This window comes from Nymphaea colorata, chromosome 11, assembly GCF_008831285.2.
Source record: "Nymphaea colorata isolate Beijing-Zhang1983 chromosome 11, ASM883128v2, whole genome shotgun sequence".
NCBI classification, from domain to species: domain Eukaryota; kingdom Viridiplantae; phylum Streptophyta; class Magnoliopsida; order Nymphaeales; family Nymphaeaceae; genus Nymphaea; species Nymphaea colorata.
Genome location: NC_045148.1, coordinates 2,060,087 through 2,080,906, shown reverse-complemented (window position 1 = coordinate 2,080,906; position 20,820 = coordinate 2,060,087). Strand labels below are relative to the sequence as shown.

Sequence of the window (20,820 nt, the reverse complement as noted above, 5' to 3'; positions counted from 1 at the left end):
TTACACATACAGCATAGTTATGTGCTTCCATACATCTCATTACATTCGTTGAATCAAAGCAATAAGCAAAGACCCATGTGATCCACGACAGGAAAAGATCCACACCGTGACGAACTGTAGACAGACTAGTGCAACACTGTAACTAAGCAAGCCAAACACGTCTCCTATTTTATGGCGCTACACCTTATCACTCGTAGAAAGCTCTTTTTTATTTTCATCTAAACCTTTACTTAGACCAACGAGAGGCGCCTCTCCCTCTCTCTCTCTCTCTCTCTCTCTCTCTCTCTCTCTCTCTAGCGCCTCCTTGCGGCAGTCTCTCTCTGGGCATTGAAGTAAACAGCAGCAACAGGAAGACCAAGATCGTTGTCACGTGCAAACTTCTTGGTGTTGAAGTGGTCTCTTGATGGAGGAGGGCTAACAGATTGCCTTTTCTTCTGCTTGAACAAAGCAAACACGAACCTGTGTATGCCAATATATGGCTTGGGTGACTCATAAGCCACAACCTCCTTTCCTGCAAACACCCCATCAGTAGAAACCATCAATTTTATCTGCTTACCATTTTCGGAAGGATGGGACAGCAAAATACAACAGGATAAACAATACAGCACAGATGAACAAATTCTTCAGAGTACTGGTAAACAGTTGGTTTCTAAAGAAAGAACAGTTCAAGCACTGAATGAGTATGAATCTCACCAAAGCTAACATCTGTTGTCCCTGGAATGTCCGTCACCATCCTACGGCCATGCAAATAACAATGTATTACACTCTCCATACTCTCTATCATAAGAGGACGAACCAGAAGACATGTATTCTTCTGAATATTCTTTTGGACAAGTGGCAGTAACGAATAAATGAGAGAGCAAGAGAAGTTTAGATGAGAATTAGTACCAGTGGAGATGCTCCCTCAAGTAAGGGTCACTGGGGCCTGGAACATCAGGGTCAGTCATAATCTGTTCACAGAGAGCGAGAGAGAGAGCTCAGTTCTATTAGACTGATGGTTTTTGTTACTTCAGTAACAGACGAACCATTTACGTCAGGTAGGCAGATAAAAAAAGCTAGCAAGGAGGAAGCTGAAGCCTGAAGGGTTTACCAGAGTGAAGAAAGATCTGAGATCACCTCCATTAACCTCAACCCTGGGCTTGGGTTGTACCGCAGAGGGCATAAACTCATGGCCATTGCAGACTTGCTTGCTGGAGTTGTATACCACACTCATTTTGATGCTGGGAGAGAAATCCTCAAGAACATCTCCTATGACTCTTCCCACCACAAGAGGCTCAAACACCCTAGCCATGGATGTCAAATGAGGAAAGTGAAAGAGGGGATTGTTTTCTCGAACTGTCTTGTGATTGGTTCACGCTTCTACTTGTCTGCTCGTAGGGATAGCAAGGCCTCAAGACCCCTATATATAGTCTCAAGGCTAGCTTTTTGGCATTGATGCATCTCTCTCTCTCTCTTTAAGTCATCATCGTCAAAGGTCTTTTTCCCCTCTCCTGGACAGGTTAACATCTTCCAATTAAATTAAGCATGACAGACAAAGTTCTATAGCTTTCAACTGTCTATATTGTCCAATATCTAGTCTAAATGCAAATATTCAAATTGAATAAGAAGGCCAAATCTGATAAATAGTTAAAACCAAATTCGCTTTTATAATTACTTTCCTTAAATTGGATGGACATCTGATCTCAATGAAGTTAAATATGATTTTGCATTTTGTACGCCTAATCTGAACCCTAATGGAAGTCCGATAAAGCAATCCAATCTGCTTGTACCTTGTTTATTACTGAACCCAAAAGTTTAGCGCTCGAATATGCTTCATGTCTTGGCATGATCACCAATTTACAATGGATTTGTATCAATCAACAGTTCACTAGCATCCCTAGTGCTCATATTTCCACATCGACAAAGATGGTGCTACCTTATGCCCCAGGTGTGCCTCGAACTGAAATATTTTAAGTTTTTTAATATAATTTCACCTACTTGATGTCTCAATTCTCAGTACCAAGAAACACTCACACAAAAAACGAATAAATCAGCATATGCCCTATTCCCGAAATGGTATATATTAAAGAATTATTTTCCATTTTCGGGGTAAAAAGAGATACCAAAAGGCAATGCTTATAGCCATCAAAAGCACATTGTTTTAATTTCTAGGTTCTGATGGTACTTATACTAATACCGCACATTAATGCCATTCAGCCACGTGTCTACATATTCTAGGGTTTCCAAGCAGACCTCCCTTCTCGAGTCAATCTTGTATGCCTGTGTGTCTCAGCTGCCCACTGTTACCAATAGTAGAGATCCTGTTCATCTTTGTTGACTAGTACTGTGCGCGTAAGGCCTAGCTAGCAGTATACATGGATCCGATTCCGTTAGGTTTGGACCTTTTAAAAGGAGGATACTGTCTCTGATCAGATTTACAGTTGCGTGAAAATGGCAGCATCAAATCTTGAACACAATATGAAGCTTGAGGGCACAAGCAGGCCGGTACTACTCACTACTGTATTGGAAAACACCTAAAACGGATTGAAACCCAATTTGTATACTTGGATTCGGCTTGATTGGGAGGATCCAAGTGAAACATGTTAAGTCCAAATCCCATGCATTTGCCATGGCAGAGATACACATGATCAATGGTGCACAACGTCGTCAAATTTTGGTTTCGGTTCAGTTGGTCAGACTGCAAATTCGAGAAACTGACCGAGTTTGGAATCAAGCCTGCGTGCAATCAGCTTTGTTCTATAAAGTCCATGTCCTTTTACACTTTGGGAAACATGCTTTATATCTTGCTTTTTCCAACTTTTATCTGTTCAAGCTGTACATTTTTTATTTATTATCATCATCTTTTGGCTTGCTTGAGAACTAAGCTGCCGTGTTTCAATGAGGAGAGGACTCGTGGAAGCTGCTCTCAGCCTCTCAGTTGCTTTAATGCCAATGGAATTTGCTTCTTATGGTTGAGGATGGTATAAAGGTAGGCCCCCAACAACATGCCAAAAAGGAAGGGATGAGGCTCTAGTTCAGATACAAATTCCTCGAGTAGAGAGGATGCGAGTTCTAGAAAAAGGGAAAAAGAAAGAATTAAATGCTTAGATGACATAAAATATGGAGAAAGGATTATGTTAACGCGGGCAACGTTCAGATACTGTTGCCAAAATCATTGTGGCGATCAACGAGATGCAGTTTGTTTGGCTATAAAAGGGAAAAAGGAAATTTAGGATCAGTGAAGGCCCAAAAGTGGATGCCTTCATACATATTTCTTGGAAAAGAGAACAATAGTTTAACGATCAACGTGGCATGACTAGTCACGTCTCACTTAAATTCCATGAGTTTAATTGGCTCAGTCTTTTCTTTCTTGCTTATGCTTATTTTTCTTCTTTGAACAAGCTCGAACAGATAAAATTCCAACACAAGTCCTCTGGAAGCCTTTTGGGAGTAGAACCGCCTTCTTGACTTTCAGTACACAAAGCTTTGGCTTGCACATGGAGTGACGACGAAATTAAACCGAACCATGACTGCCCAAATGATAGAAAGAGACAGATTATGCCCCGTTGAGCCGGCCAATACTTCTGCTTCCACAATCAATTCAATGAGAAGAAATCATACACATATTTCCGGAACTTTGCAGAGGAGGTCGATCCTGCTATATATGAATAGAAACATGAATTTTAATAAAGTCAGTTCCTTTCATTCATCACTCAATTTATCATCGCAGGCACTGGTACCTCACAGAATAACAAGCACCCAATACATGTAAGGTGATAAGGTCAACATGATGCAACTTGCAACACAGTTTTCATGGCAGTAAAATGGAGTCAGGTTCAAGAAATGAAGGACTAATAGTTGCACTGATCTCTTATTTCACTCTTGTTTGGGATTAGGTAGTCTTTTTTCTATGCTCGCACCACACGGCATATGTTTTGTCGAGATTGGTTGTGTAAATGTTAGGGAATCTGCCATAGTTGTACTTTTGCAGGTATTTTTGATCTTTTCCGTAAGTGCGGTGCATGCCTCCTGGATATAGTGGAGGACCGGCCTTAGAGCAGGATGTCCTGGGATTCTTGTCCAAGAAGAAAAAAGATGTGCTGGCCGAATTAATCAACTTGGTACGCTTACAATGGAAGAAGCAAGCAAAACAAAACCCGAATTCTAGTGAAAATCCAAGATTTCCACATTAACACCAGCAAGTTGCACTCTAACAGTATGAAACATTGACACGTAGGGATTGGATCCCAGACAGATACATACATTAGAAGCCATGTCGAAACAGATCCTGTACAACCGGAAACGACAGAACTTTCACACCAGATCCTTCCCATTTGCAACCCTAATCTACGATCATCTGACACTAAATAAGAGTGAGGAGGCAACCTGTTGTTTGCCACCAAGTCGATGGAAATGGGATGTTAAAGTCCAAGTGAACATATATTCTTGCCGCAAGACCAAATCTCGGTATAGTAATTTTGTTACGTGAAAAGAAGCTTTGGCCATCGAAAAGCTTTTGCAAGTGGGCAGTTTTTACTAGACAATGTTCCCTTTCTCTTTACAAAGTGCCCATGCATGCGCAGGGAATTAATGCTTGATTAGCCTTTGGGTACCTTGGAAGCTGTGATTATGATACATGAGCTTAATTTCGGGATATATATATATATAGGGAGCGTGGTTTTGGAGATCATCATTTCATTTAAAGAAGCACAACTTACTTGGGATCAGTTCTCCCTAGGTTCATCCGCCAATTCTTCCATGGTTGGAGTTCTTTGTCTGCTAGTTCATTGAGAGTTCAACATGTAGCAAAGGCCATATTAAGTGAATTCTGGAGAGTAATTGAAAACCAAATCCAATCGCATATTGGATGCAAGTAATATTATAAAAAATCTTAAGAGGAAATAGTTTATCATAGTTATATTGTCATGAAGTCTGAATCTTTAAAATAAGACGATATTCCAAAAGTTTGTTCTTTTGGCTACCATATGTGCATTTGTATGCAAATATTCATCAGACAGTTCTTCTTTTGAAAATCCCATTGTTGCAGTGACTACACAAACAGGAGAATATTTGTAGCTTGAATTCTAATCCCTATTTCTAGCAACCTGTTTGTTTGCATTGGAAACAAAGTTGATCGGTTGACCATATAAGCACTGCCCTGACATATCTCCCAATTTACAAATGAATTCTCATGCCAGTGGTACTTGAAGAAGAATTTCTTCAGGTTTTTGGATTTTCTACACACTAATTCTCGGTAAAGTTTTCACATATATATTGAAGTTGGGTGTTTCTCTGGCCCATTTGATCTCTTTGTGCACCATGCTCACCCACATGGGTTCTTCATAATCTCTTTCCTAATTGAAAGCAGTCTTAATTTAAAATCAAATCTCTTGGTACACGGTCTTACGTTTTGAAATTTCACTGCTATAATTATGTGATTGGACGTGAGTAACTTGAGGGTCGATGATCTTAAACGGATCATGAGTCTAACCATATCATTAGATTTGACTGAGTCATGCATATATATGCTATGTATCTTCATATATTGCTCCGTCCGAGCTCTAGTCAAGCTTTAAAAGGTCAGTTGAAATTTGGCTCGATAAATTGTCAGAGCTCAAGCTCGACTCATTTAAGCTTGTGAATGAAAATTTAACTCAGGCTTGATAACAAGCTAAATTAAAAGGAACGACAACGAACCCTGTGTGCTTCTACAAGTTAGGTTGGCTCAACTTGTTGAACTTGAACATCCCTAGCTGTACATAAGTGTACTTGAGTTTCATCGAATCACATTAGTGTACCCTGAACTCAAGCAATATACAAACTTGAGTTTTAATTTAAGCTTGAACACTCGTGCTTAAAAAAGGAGTTCAAGTTAAGCCCAAGTTTTCTCAATTTATTGTACACCTGTAACCATAACTTATATTGACAATAATTTTTATAGGGAAAGAAAATACAGTAGATTTTAATTTGAAGCCGTGTCTTTTCAAGTCCCAATCCAATTTGTATTCTGCAGACTGAGCTTTATTTGGTGGTGGCTGAAGCTCACATGGTGTTTTCCTTTATAAATAAAAAGCACGTATAAGCAGGTTTGGGAAGTTTACCACACCAGCTAGCCCCATAAAAATCCTTTATGTTTATATTGGTGCTATAAAAGATTTGTTCATTTATATATACTGGTGCCCTTAAAACCATACATGACAGTTTTTGAATTAGTGTCTTTCGACCTAAAATTTAGGGCTACACCATCGGCTGACTTCCTTACTAAGATTGCATCTCACAATATGGGTGGCCGTTTTCTAAATTCCCATGGTATCAATTTTTGTGCAATAAAAAAGAGATACCGATATGCAAGTAACAAAAGTACCACCCCAAAATACCGAAAACAATCATAGGTTTCACTTGGACAATGGGGTTTCTTTCGGCTCGTCTGAATATTGGTGAAGTTTTTGTTCATGTTATTTAATTAGCAGGATCGACCAACATAAGTTCTCATGGTTGCCTTTCTCGAATCCAATCCAAAGTTAAAAGGTGTTTCCGTTTTCCGTTCCTTATGGCTGGCTGCAAACTGCACATTCCGGCCATCTACTTGGCCTCATATATATGCAGTACATCACATATTGTACTGCTCTGGGATAGTCACATATATACATGTAACGTGTACGACTCGGGGATGTCAAAATCTGTGGGCACCTCCAATTGTACGTGTATATATTCTCGTTGTCTGCATGTTCCAAGTTGTTTCAGGTAAACCGTCTACTCACCTTGCACCTCTTCTTCAAAAGTTATCGCAGTAAGAACTTGATTCCATCCGACAACTATGATGGTCCATGGAGTTTATCTTAATCTGAAATAAGATGAGAAAGAAATGCTTGAAATTATATATATCGTTCGAATTTGGTGATTGGTAATGAAGATTGCATTACCCGCCCCTCTTAACTTGGTGATTCTTAATTGCTCGACTCTTCATTTAAATCTCACAATTTCTTTAAAAAAAAAGAAGGAGCAAGCTTCTAATGTAATGTTTGATCATAGCTTGATTGGGAGATAATAACGGAATCCGGTGAGTTCTATAGATGCACCCTCCAATTATCAGCGGCATGCAAATCGAACTTCTAGTACTTTTCAGGTCAAGCATTCAGAGCTGAACTCCCTCCCCCTTCCCACGCAAACACATTGGGTCGTTTGGCAGTTGTAACAAGAATCTAGCTAGGTGTCTATCAATATCAAGAAAATAATGTTTTTTTTAACCATTGTTAAGCTTTTTGATATATTGTCAACAAGGATAGAGCCAGAATTTTGTTATAAAAAGATTGAATTAAAGTTTTTAAATTTTGTCAGAAACTGAAATATCATTTTTTTTTAAATTTTCTATAAAAAAATAAAACTTTATAAAATTTACATGAAAACTTAAATAATAATAATAATAATAATAATAATGGTTAGAGCCCCTGACAGCCCCCCACTTGCTTTCCCCGGGAGTTGAGGGACCCAGATCATGAGCTCACTAATGTAGCGACTTCCTGTCAGTAGGCTGGAAGAAGTGATATTAAAACCGGTTTAATCGAATTGAGTCGGTGGGTTGCTGATTGATTCCTTGATTCAGGAGAATCGGTGGTGAATCCGCCAGCCAGGAATTTTAAGAAAAAAAATTCTTCAAAACAAATAGCAGTATATATATATATATACATATGATTATTAAAAATAAAAGAGTATTTTTTAAAAACAGGTGCCGATTATTCAGTGACACAAGTCAGGCCGATGGAGCCTGAAAGTTTTCTTTCAACATTTACCGGTAATAATCGGCTTCTTTTCAATTAACTACCTGTTTGGCTCCTCAACCCAAGGCCCGATGCGACCTTTGATGCAGACCATATCAATATGTCTATATATATATATATATATATATGAATAACAGGCTCACCTAGGGAGCACGATCTTAGGCATCATGGGCTTCCTGGATCTTCTATGGACTCATTCGTTGTCGGACTCCAGAAAAACCGCCACGTAGTATGAATCATCTGACACCCCGTCCCAGTGCAGGCTTGCCTTTCTGCCGCACTTTGACCTACTACTATGCTTACTGAACTTGATTCAGAAAATTATATATATATATATATATATATATATATATATTCTAACCTCTTACCTTGTAGCATCCAATGTATTTAATTATTTAATTTCACTAATCTAATCAAAAACGTCCATGATTGAAAGAAAACCAATATATATATATACAAACTAATACGAGATAGCGAAAATGCTTCACTTGCCTCTGATTGTTTTTCTATGATCATATGACTAGTGACTCTGGAATCACCATTTAATTTATCTAAATATATATACATTGACATTTTTTAGCCATCAATCTACCAAGCTGCACCATGTACAAAAAAAAATTATGTACCCACGTGTATAATAATCAAAATATTATTTATCAGTAAAAAAAATTTCTTATAAAAACAAATAGATAGTGAAAAGGTTAAAACTACCAAAAAGATATTTCGTTTTAAAAAATTTCTAAAGTATCCCAACTTTCATTTCTCTTTTTCTTTTAAATGCATACTAGGAAAGCCGGCCAGAATCTCAGGCGGGTTGAGCCGGGCATCGGCGAACAGGAGACAATCCGATCAAATTGGAACAATCCTTTTTCTTCTTTCATTTCCCTTTTAAGGAGGTAGACGATCTCTTAGAAATTCAAAACTAATCGGCCGCGCTCTGCGTCTGCATCCGCCACGTTCGTGTAGCTAATGAATTTTCCTCAGAAAATTGTCATTGCGTTCACAGACCGGCATGTTTTATTCCAGGAAAGATGATGCCTGCTGTTAATTAGTCACGTCACTTGGGTTTGATATTCAATGTTTTTCTCTTCTTTAAAGTGCTGTTGTCGCCGTATAAGTTATATATGACCGATCATGTTCCTTAGTCCTGGAAATTCATGTTCCTCTAGGTGGTACTTGATTTGCTTCACCCCAATCATTTTACTGCATCTGGAGCTCCATGAAACGGGAGTGTGACAAGAAAAGCTGCCAAGATGCAGCTCGAAGAAGGCAAGCTTTTCAGGCGTGGCTGAGAATCCATGATCACAGCTTGTCTTCTTGTAAGGAAGGAATGAGAATCTGGGGGCTTTGATGTGAAGGTGGGTTTTCTTTCCCAGATTGTGCTTTTCCCTTAGAAAAGAAGCAGCTAGGGTTATCAATGCATTAGACCGCTAGCTTCCGGAAATTCGTATTCCCAATATATATGGAGCACCTATGAGCTAGGTAGCACCTAAGCTGCACTTACGTAGCCTCATTTGAGTACTCCTGTAATCCCTATTCATCATCTCTTAAAGATTAAATCAGTTGTTACGCCATAATAATCCACAATCAACAGTTGTTAGGAGTCGAGTTAGAATTCATTTTCTATGAAAAACTAAATATATAGTTAACAAATTTTCAATTAATCATATAAGGTAGTAAGCCGATTTCATAGGGCTGTCTCATATAACTATAGACCGAGGTCCATTCAACACTGCTGAATTTCGTTATGACCCATGGAGCCCCCACATATCTTCACCTCTGAACACTTTTCAAAATGAAAGTAGCAGATTTACTTGCCCTGCTATAGGCCAAGGTTGCCTCTAATGAATGTGATTTATTATTATATGCACATGCACTGTGAAGCTTCCAACTCAATTTCAAGTTCGGTAAAGCAATTCCGATCTGATATTTTTCTTTTTATCAAAGTGGGCAGCGAGTTTATGAAGTCCACTGCTAAGAGAGAGAGGCCGTAGTCTTGTCTATCTTTTAGCTTTTTGGGGTTCAGAGCTTGCTTTCAAACCAATATAATGTAGGAGAGTAGTTATTCCAGCCAAGTGGTAGTTATGAGAGTCGATACAGTGACTCTCTTTAGGTGCACTGCACACCCCGCCCAGTTGTGCTGCACCCTTAGGGCTTCAATTCATAACTATTTGTTAATCAAATTCAGATATGGTATGCAGTTTAGTAACTGAATCCAATTTCGAGTCCTTTTTTGGATTGAGATCCAATAAAGATCCCACCCACATACATGTGATTAATGATTATACATGGGGAGTCTTGTGACAGTGGGATTCCGGTCCAATGGTTTAAACAAATAGGTCCAAATCTCAAGTCGAACATCGGTTAAGTCAAATCCGATAAACGATAGAACTGACCTGAATCTGAACAGTCTGGATCCCCAATCTGCTACCTGGAAATATCTTGCCATTGGTCAGTGGATGAAGGCCATTGAAGCAATTAACAGATAGAACTCTTACATGCAAAATATATATATATACATATATCATCGTGACAATTAAGTGGCCATTGAGAGCATAATGTTTATCGGTCTACCCTTTTAAATGCACTGGTGAGGGTTTAATTGAGTTGGGCCTTTCTCTTAAAGACTTCTTTCACTGTGGGAAGAAATGCTTCGACATGCATGACATGTGAGATGAAGATCGAGAATTCCCGGTTGAGACGTAATGGAGCAAATAAGATATCATAAATTTTGATGCGGCAATGAAGATGCCTTAACATTAAGAGAGGTGAAAACTGAGATTATATGACAAAATGAGAGCAAGAAAGGCAGCAGACAAACTGAAACTGGTGCTTCTTTATGGCAGTCGAGGGCAGAATCTTAACAGCGGAATATACTCCAGAGAGAGGTGTGGAGATGGTGGAATTGTTGAATTTGTGCTCCACCATTCCATTGATTCTTTCGGGATAACCCTTCTCTCGAAGCTGGTTATATGCAAACCTTTAGTCAGTAAACCAAGAAGCCTTTTTATGAAAAAAGTTAGAAGTCCAAAACAGACATTTGTAGAAATTTTGTAAAATATCCCACTTCATGATGCTCTTAGATGCTATGACAATTGACTAAGTAGTGATGTTGATGGATTGGATTTGAATTGGGTATATATCTATTACTATATCACACTAATTGATGAATATTGCTAACCTTTCTTGGAGTTGGATTTGGATTTAAACCTAAAATACACTAAACCACATTTGTTCCGCTGGCTAAGATGATTTTTTCACTTTTTATTTCACGTTTTGTTCCCAATATAGTTTCAAAAGAATAAATAAACAAAATCGGGCTGTAATGCAGAAGAATACAAGTGAAAAGTCAAGATGATGAAGATTATAAAGAAGAAGAAATGCAGCAGTGTAGAGCCCGTACGTTCTTTGTTGGAAGGAAATATTTTATCCCCTTCAACTTTCATTGTTTTCTTATTTTTTAACTTAACTTCTTGGTATAAAAATGAAAACACAAGCACGCTTAAGTTTACAAAGTATTTGATGTAACATCAAATGGGGGTAGTTCCAAAGTTGATCAGCATCTTTTTGTTAATAAACGGCCACAAAATTTTGAGCGACTTTTGTGTAATCTATTTTTACTACTTATTTTAAGAGTGAATCAGCTGTTAGAAAATCGTAATAAGCCATCAGATGTCCGATCTATGTCCTTTGGGCAAATAGTGGTAAGTATGACATTCAAATTGAAAGATAAATGTAAGTCTTCCCATAACCAGCACAAAAATATTTGGTGGTATTATTAGGAAGGCAATTTCTTAAATATATGAAAGGTTTATATATATATATATATATATATATATATATATATATATATATATATATATATATATATATATATATATATATATATATATATATATATATATATATATATATATATGTATGTATGTATGTAAAAGATCAACTAACAATTTTTAAGATGTCGATTCTACTAGTGGCCAATTCAGTGAAGATCCCAATCAATCAGTTTATTGCCCAAGTCAGTGAAGATCACAGAGTCAGGATTCTAAACGGATCGGACTGTACCCTGCAGTTAACAGCTGAGCGGGTTCGGACACTCGCGACAGATTATGATGACCAGCACTATTAAGTCCCAAATTCGATCCGCATACGCCAAAGAATAGAAAGACGTAAACACACTTACAATATAATATCTAACTTCTGTTAAGACTTAAAAAAAAGCTCTTAATTGTTGAGGGTATATATATATATATATATATATATATATATATATATATATATATATATATATATATATATGTATGTATGTATGTGTGTGTGTGTGTGTGTGAGAGAGAGAGAGAGAGAGAGAGAGAGAGAGAAGTTGGTAAATATCTGACCACTTAGATAAGGAATAAAAACCAGACTCATTAAAACCAATTATTTAATTTTTTTGTTGTAATTTAACCCTATAGATACGATCTTAAAGGTGATTTGGTAGGATACATATATTAAGTTCATCATTTTTTACTTTACTAATATTTTTCAATAATAAAAAATGAATAGCTCTTATAACATGAAAATTTTGATAAAAAATAAAAAAATAACTTGAAGTAAAATATGATTTATATTAAATTAGCATTTATAAACACATCAGGAGGGTTCTCATTTTGTTTAAAACACCTTTTTAAAACAAATTTAAGAGGTCTGGTTTTGTCCTTTGTCAAGAGGTTTGATTTATCCTTTACCAAGTGGTCTAGTGTTCATCAATCATATATATATATATATATATATATATATCAAAAGAGAGAGAGAGAGAGAGAGAGAGAGAGTGTGAAAAGAACTTGCGTTAAACTAAATTAAAACTTTCAAAGAGTAATGAATGTCTGGATACAACTTGAAAAAAGACAAAACAATAGAAAATCACAATTAGCAGTAGAGAAGAAGCAAGAAATAGCATCTCGAGGTTAGAAAGCCTTCATGGTAGCCAGAGGCTCTGCACCGAATGGTGGAAATCGAGATGAGAGCCACGAAAGAAGACGTAGTGATCCAAATCTGCCACCTAAGACACATAAAACATGTGCACCAAAGAATTCGCGGTCGCTGACACTTGTAAATGGCCAGTGGACCAGTGGTCCAAAGAAAAGGCCACATTCAAAGAAAGACTGAGAGCAGGAGAATGCCGAGAAGCATGGGAAAACAAGTGATAAAAACTTTTGACAGTCCGTTCACAGCAAGCGGTAAACCCCATGCAGGTTGACGTGAGAGAGAGTGGCGGAACTGATGAAATTTCAGTTGAAAATTTAAATCAAATCTCAGCCTCAACTCTACGATCTTGCAGTATGAGTTCGAGACTGATGAAATTTCAGTTGAAAATTTAAATCAAATCTCAGTCTCAACTCTACGATCTTGCAGTATGAGTTCGAGGCAAGTAAAATGCATGGTTTCCATGGAGGCAGAACACGAGCAAGCGTGTGAAATTTGGAAGTTACAAAAATGTCATTCAGGTGCGAGCAAAGGGAACATTCACTTTAAAGAAAAGGTAGAACAACAGAAATATCTATGGCTTTTGCGAAAATGACAAAAATGTCTCGGGCTCCACGTTAGTCATTGAGAAGAGGACGCCCTCGACGCTGGAGGCTGGCGGCCTCAAAATTTTGAAGGAAAAAAACAAGAGAGACCTGAATGGCCGAAAAATTGGCTCTCCCTCTGTCCCTGTCATAAAAGATGACATGTTCCCTACGAAGTAGATGTTTTACCCAACTTAAAAGGGTGGATGGGGGGCCATGGATAGGATGACAAAAATATGTACCATTAGAATATAGTCAAGAATGAGTATTCAATGAAAAGAGAAATAAACTTAAGAATTTTAGATATCGTGATTTGTAAATGTCAGGTATTACGCATCCTATAGTTTTGGAATCCAAGAACCAATGATCCAGACTAAGATTGCTTTGTTTTACGTATATGTAAGCTGGCAAAGTGATGTTATTAAGTTTTCATCCAAAGAGAACATGTTGGGATGTACCTTGTAGAGGGCTAAAGCCAGGGAATTACTGATGTGTTTCCTCCTTAACAATAGTATCCTTAGGGGCAGTTTGGAAGCAGGGAAATCTTGTAGGTGACCCATGGAAATAGTAGTTCTAGTGTCCAGTGAACTTATCCTCATCTTTGCAGGAGATTTTTGAAACACTCACAAAATACCTTTGGTGCCAAACGGCTCCTTACAACTTCAGTTATGTTGAAAAAATATAAAAGAAGCAAAATAAATAAAAAATGCAATGAAAAAACTTATTTTTATTAAACATGCATCGTTTTTCATCATGAGCCTTGATTACACAATGCAAAAGAAAGAGCTTAAACCTTGGCATCCATTTGAGCATGAAAAACAAAATCTGATTTTTTAGAAAGATTTTCTTTTCTTTTATCATTTAAATTTGATTTATTTAGAATTGTTTCCTTGAATCTCTTTAGAAGTGGTTGCCTTTTAAACCTTATGATAACATGCTATCATAATCTTTTGAGAAACAAATTGTACTAGTTGTGTTGGGTTATAGACAAGTTTGGTGCTCGATCCTTTCATGCAATGGCACTAATTAGATGTTCTATTGAAGGTTAGGCTAGCTAGAAAAGACCAATCTCATGCCGAGCAATAGCAGCGGAGCTACATGTCGGCACTACCGACACCAGCCCGTTAAGAACTTCGTTCCTGTAAGTCTGGACTTATGTCCAGCTACATGAGGTGCCCATACCAAATCTTGGTCGGTGACTCAAGTGCCACTTAGCCAAAAAATCCTGCCTCCATCACTGATGAAAAATAGAGGAACATACCATGTGGTGGATCTTTGAGAAGCTTTAGGTTGTGCAGAGATGAGTCTAGGTATGCTAAAAACAGTGGTTGGAAAGGGAACAAAAATTACGAATGTGAAAAAGAAAAAGAGTAAAAATGAGGGAAAAAAATTATGACACACACAGTCTAGTGGAAGCCTATTCACTCTTGAAAGTTATGTTTGCTAATTTAATTAACCATGCCATGGTTAGGTCGACTGGAAGATGAGAACAAGGCAATTTAGAGTGAAAATGACCCCTTGCACTTGGTGAGATTCTAGGCACCAGATCCCAATCTTCCAGCCATCTCAATTGACCAAAAAAAAAAAGTTAATCCCACACTTTCTTGGATTCTTGTGACATAAATGCTCTGCTTGTGACAGCGCTGCATCTGCATGACTTCTCCTTCAAACTTACTGGAGATGCAGACAAGATTCATGACATGGCTAACTGGTTTTCATTACTTTGTAGGCTTTTTAGGTGAAAAGAAAAGGAGTGTAGAGGTTGGTGAGTTGCCTTAAAGCCCTCAAACTAGAATTCGTGGGGGTCAACACTCAAGAGTCACCTACTCAAAAGGCCTTCTTGAGGAAAATTTTCGAAAACACACTTAAAGCAATATTTAGTGATAATCAATTAAAGGGGCAATTACCAATTAATCAGTACTGTTAAAAGCACACTTAATTTTTGCATTTTAAGTGGAAACAGTTCTGTATCAGTCTAGCCCGAAGTTATCATGTGAGGAGGAGGATTAATCTCATTGCTCGAGTGAGAGCCGAAACCTCCCTTCCCCTTGCCTCCAGGGTTCAGAGATGCATCAGTACCAGGCAGTTAGATCTCCGTGTACTTCAACTTGCACATAATGGCCTTACGTTATCATTCACTTCAGTTGAAAACTATAATAGACAAGAGATACCATATAATGCACTTTGAAAATCACTTTGTGCTTGCCCTGTACCTTCTAGAAAAATACATATTGATATTTACAACATTGTTCGCAACTATGTAGTTCGCCATGTGAAAAGGGCAGTTGGCTAAGCGACTCAAAAGTTTAAAATGATGACGGTTTAGATGAATTAACTATTCGGTGGTTCCAAACTAGAAGCTAGCGTGTACCTGAATCACGATAAGAAGACATGCAGGGTTTCGCCGTTGCGTGCCTCTATACGGCATTCAAGACTGAAAGCTTTTGTCTTCTACTTTGAAGGGAGAACAATGAAACGACATGAATGATACTGTAAGAGTTTACTGATTATTACTCTATGATATTTGACAACAAAGACAAGGAGAATAGACGTGGCAAAATCTTGAGTTGCTTTCGGCAATCTAGTGGTTTCTTTTTCTTCCGAAATATCCCTTCAATGCAGGAACGGGCGTGTTCAAAGGGCCCGGTTCGAATCTAAGAAGGGACACATGAATGAATAACATGAGGCTTGGGATGACTGATGAACTACCCATCTCTTCTTGTAGTTTTTTGATATGACAGATCACCAAATTTCCAGGATCAGAAGAAGAATCAGACAACTTATTTTGACGAAGGTCTTTCATCATTTACTCTTATAGAATGATACGGCAACCTTTCGTTTTGGACAAACTTGTACGTTGTCGCAAGTGATCAATAGGAAAAACTATACTGGCACATGCCATTTTCTACGGCTTTCAATTAGAATAGTATTCTCCCACCAACCTTTCTAAAAACCCTAGAATTCAAATGCAGAAACTCATGAGAACTATAGATGATGTATGAAAATAATTGTCGATCAGTATATTGGATCCACGAGAGCTAAAGACTGACATTTCAGTAGGTTCAAATCCAAAATTTTTCTAAATTAATGGCTACAGAGATCACTTGGGATTTGCTAGGTTCCTGTTAAAAAGCGTTGTGAGAACTGGAAATCGAATTGATTGATCGGGTAAAGATTCAATTATTCAGTTGAATAATCGATGAAAAGTGCAATATATACATCTCTGAAAAAATAAATGATATGTGTATATGTATATAATTAACAAAAAAATTAACATAAGAGTGTGTATGTGTGTGTATATATATATATATATATATATATATATATATATATATATATATATATATGGAGAGAGAGAGAGAGAAGTGTACGACTTATGGCACTCTTGCATCGGTTGAATCATTTGTTTTTCTTTGTCATAAAATTTTCTTCCTGTGCATGATGAAACTTTTTGAAAATTTCTAGATGATCTGCCTTCGTATTCATGAAGCCAAATTGGCGTGTCCTAGCGACAGAGATTAAGTTAGACCCGGCGCCTACCACTCTTTCACGAATTTGTTACTTTTCTGAGATCTGATGGTAAGTTCCAGCAAAAAGTTGGACCGGAAAGTTTCTTTTGGTTTCTGCATGATCTCACTTATTGGGAAAAGTTCTTGCTTTTTGTTGAAGCAGATAGTTACAAAGCCAGCGGCAGGAAGGTGACGGGTAGCATCCAATGCGTCAAATATCTTTTTATCGTGTTTTAACGATGATCACCAAAATTTAGGGCAACTCATCTTTGATCTTTTGCATATGAGAAAAACGAAACTCTTACTGAAATTTATCAAACAGGACTCGCAATGTGATCTCGAAATACAATTTTAGCATGCAAGTGGTGCGTTAATAGTCAGCTTCGTGGAGCATCGAGTTGGAGGTGCACTGACTCTATCCCAGGCACCAACGCGACCAAGGAGGCATGGGAAAGGAGGTCTTTCAGCCCTCTTTTTTTTTAATTCATATAATGTGATGTCACATTTATTAGCTGCCTGCATCTTCTAGCTTTTCATTTCAGTATGAACTTGCATTTTTAGTAATCTGATTTTTTCTCGTGAATCATAAGATATTTAAAAAAGAAAATCATTAGTTAGAAAATTAACTATCTCACAAAGTTCAAGTTTGTAAATCAAACTGGCTTCGTTCATATTCTTGTGGCCACATGGTTGAAACTGCAGTGTTTTTTTCCAAAAAAATGTGAAAAAAACACAATAAATTAAATTGCCGTTTAAAATTTTTTAAAATGCGTTTTTAAAAAAAAAACATTAAAAATTAAAAAAAACAGTTTTAACACATTTTTTTGCGTTTTGTTTCACTTTTTTCATTTTTTAATGCCAAACATTTTTTTATTTTTTATTTTTTATTTGTTGCTAATTTACATCTTTGGATGTTTCTGTTATTAGTTTTTCACTTATTTTGTTTTTCTTCTATTTTTAATTTTTTTAAAAAAAATTACCATAGTTTTTTTGTTATTTTCCTTTTTTTCAAGCTCACCGTACTATATTTGAAAAATACTATATTTGAGAAAAACCTCATCGTTTAAAACTTCTGTAATTGAAAGTAAGTAAAGTGACGGCGACAAATTATTTATATCAGCATGAAGAAGCTCATCCTGTAAAGCTTCAACTTCTCTAATTGCTGGAAAATTAAGCTTGTCGTTTTCTCTTAAGATTGGTTTCTCAATGAGTACTCCAACAGTAGCAAGCATCAGAAATCTGCAGAAGATGAACCGATCAAATATTAGAAGTACCTGAGTGTCAAGGCTCATTCTGTCAACTGTGAACATATTAAATGGACATAAAATGCATGAAACATCGACTCCTTGGTGTTCCGCGTCCGGTGTTTGCGTTGGTCTGTGGATTCAACCGCAGTATCCAGCAAGCACTAATCACTTGGGCAGATCTTGTTCAATGCCGAAAAGATGGATGAGAGATTGAAAACTGGAAGCGTGTGAAGGGCATTTTCAGGCATATTTAAATGTCGAAGCCATGTACATATAGCGACAGTTTTACCGCCCAAAGGTTTATCAGCATGCAATTCATGGCAAATAGGAAGAGCACTGCTTCAAGGAATTTTCCTGCTTATGACCTTTCTCTTGTCTCATTGAAGAAAGAAGAAGATATGGTTCAGGTTTGGTGGGAAGTCCTCCTTGTCGTGTAGCAGGTGGATGGTAATGGTGAATGAGATGCCGGACATGGCATCGCTGGATGTTTTGTCCAAACAGTTCCCAGATCGGATGAGCATGGGAAAATACAGTTGCTGGGAGTTTGAAACAACAGATCTAATCTCTAACGCAGCAGGTTAATATTCAAACACAAGATTTCTAATTTCTAGACAATGCGGTCTCCTTTTCTGCAATCTCTACAGACTCAACAACTTGAAGAATGAAAGTAAGGACGTCAAGAAATCAGATCTGTTGTTTCAAACATTATCTGCTTTTTCACACATTCATGCACTCGGATTAGAATTTGGGTTCAAATGCAAATGAAGAAAAATTATATCTGAATTCAAAATCTGATTTCACAACCCGATCAGAATCTGATTTATATGTTCATATCTGAACTATAATCTGAATTTTCAATTGAATTCAGCTGATTTTCAAAACGTAAGAGCATTGGATATAAGATATTTATATAAAACTAAATCAAATCTCAATTTGATTAGATTTTCATGTATATCCGAATCCGATTAGATATTCATGTTTATCTGAATCCAAATTCGATCATATGACATATCTTAAACCCAAACTTGATCCAATTTCTTAATGGGATATTAATTTTTTTTCATATCTGATTTTTTCAAAACAGTTTCATTGAAATAGATTGACATACTTAGACAAAAGCGTCAAATCGCCCCATATATGGTGAGTATCTAACAGGTTAGGCCATATCCCTTTCTTGCCGAATACGCCAGTGTAGGGACAATTAGACAAGAATCTTCCACGGCTAAGTGACTTAGTAAAGTAAGGTGACAAAGTATTGCACGGATGTTTGGTTCTTGTCTGGTTCTTCCCAAAATCCAAAAAACCCAAAAGTTTGGGACAAGGAGTCAGAAACTCTAAATCTAAGTTATTTTTGCATGAGCGGTGTTGACCCACCATCCCAAGAAAGCTAAGCTCACACCCAACCTCTCAATGTGGAAGTTAAGCTTACAATCAAACTACTTTCTTTTTTTTCTTTTTTTTTTTTGGAACTGATGGATTTTATAGTAAAAAAAATGGTTGTGCAAAGGAAAAATTAAAAGAAAGCAAAAACAAAAAAAAACAAAAGAAAGAAAAGTGAGAGAATGAGGCGGAAAAATGTTGAGAAAAATTGGTGCAAAAATCAACTTGTTCCTATTATGTGATTTAGGACAACATTCTACCAACATAAATCCTAGCGCCCATCTTCCACTTACTGTAAAAGAAAAAAGGCAACTTAATAGATGATGAAAAATGTTTCGTGCAACATATTTTACGACACTTCGAGCCGCGTCATAGATGATGTAGTAAAACGTTTCGTGCAACTATTTTATAATACTTCGAGCCACGTGCTCAGACGTGAGACGCCTGATATGACAAACTTTTCGCGACCAAACACGGGTCTTAATCCGCACGGATTCATGTGATATTTCAATAAACACTTTGCGGATTCGTTGGTTCACATTACTCTCTCTCTCTCTCTCTCTTCATCATATAATATTTTGTTGCGTATGGGAGTCTGACTAGCATAAATAACGTTTGATCATAATTTGGATCCGATTAGCATAAGATCGACATTTATATATAATTAAGCTTTTACGAAATTACAATCAGATAAAAAAACTCAAAAAATTTGATGAGTTCTATCTGACTTGAACGGAGAAAGGAAGCTACACCAGTTCTTGAACCCTAAAACTTATGTAACTACAACAATCAATTTTTTCGGAAGCAGATTCATGGAACGGTATGTAACTATTTTATGAGTCAAACGAAAAGGTCAGGACTAATAACAATTGTATATTATTAGTATTAATTATTTATGATTAATTGTAATTATATGTCATTAGTACTCACTTTACCAAAAATTAGCCTGTAAATTCTTCCTGCTGCTCGTAAGACTACATCCCTTAGTTTCACTTGTGAACAACAAGATCTAAACTTGCATTTTCTACCAAGATTTGAGCTTCATATGTAGCTTTCACTTTTATTAGAAGCGGTGGCCATGAGAATCAAATCTTAGAGGTTCCAGCCTTGTCAAATACACCAGGACAAATAGACTAAAGTCTTCGGCGGCTAAGGGGCTTATTAAATTAAGGTGAAATGGAAAAGAGAAAAACTTGAAACGCAAAGTGTTGGAAGGATGTCCGGTTCTGCCCTGAATTCAAAAGATCTACAAGTTTGGGACGATGAGTAACTTGGGGTTTAATCTTAAAAGTAGGAGAAACTCTGGACCTAAGTCCATATATATATATATATATATATATATATATATATATATATATAATGTAGGAAAACCAGTGAT

The 20,820-nt window shown here is 37.0% G+C and overlaps 1 protein-coding gene across 1 annotated transcript; it reads right to left on the bottom strand.

Moving 5' to 3' along the window:
- Window positions 1-1,360, bottom strand: LOC116264534 (CEN-like protein 2). The gene is made up of 4 exons (XM_031644824.2): window positions 1,091-1,360; window positions 889-950; window positions 694-734; window positions 1-511 (listed from the first exon to the last, which is right to left on the bottom strand). Exons 1-4 carry the CDS (start codon window positions 1,289-1,291, stop codon window positions 294-296), a joined length of 522 nt encoding a protein of 173 aa, XP_031500684.1. The 5' UTR covers window positions 1,292-1,360; the 3' UTR covers window positions 1-293.
- Between the last annotated feature and the right edge of the window lie 19,460 nt (window positions 1,361-20,820).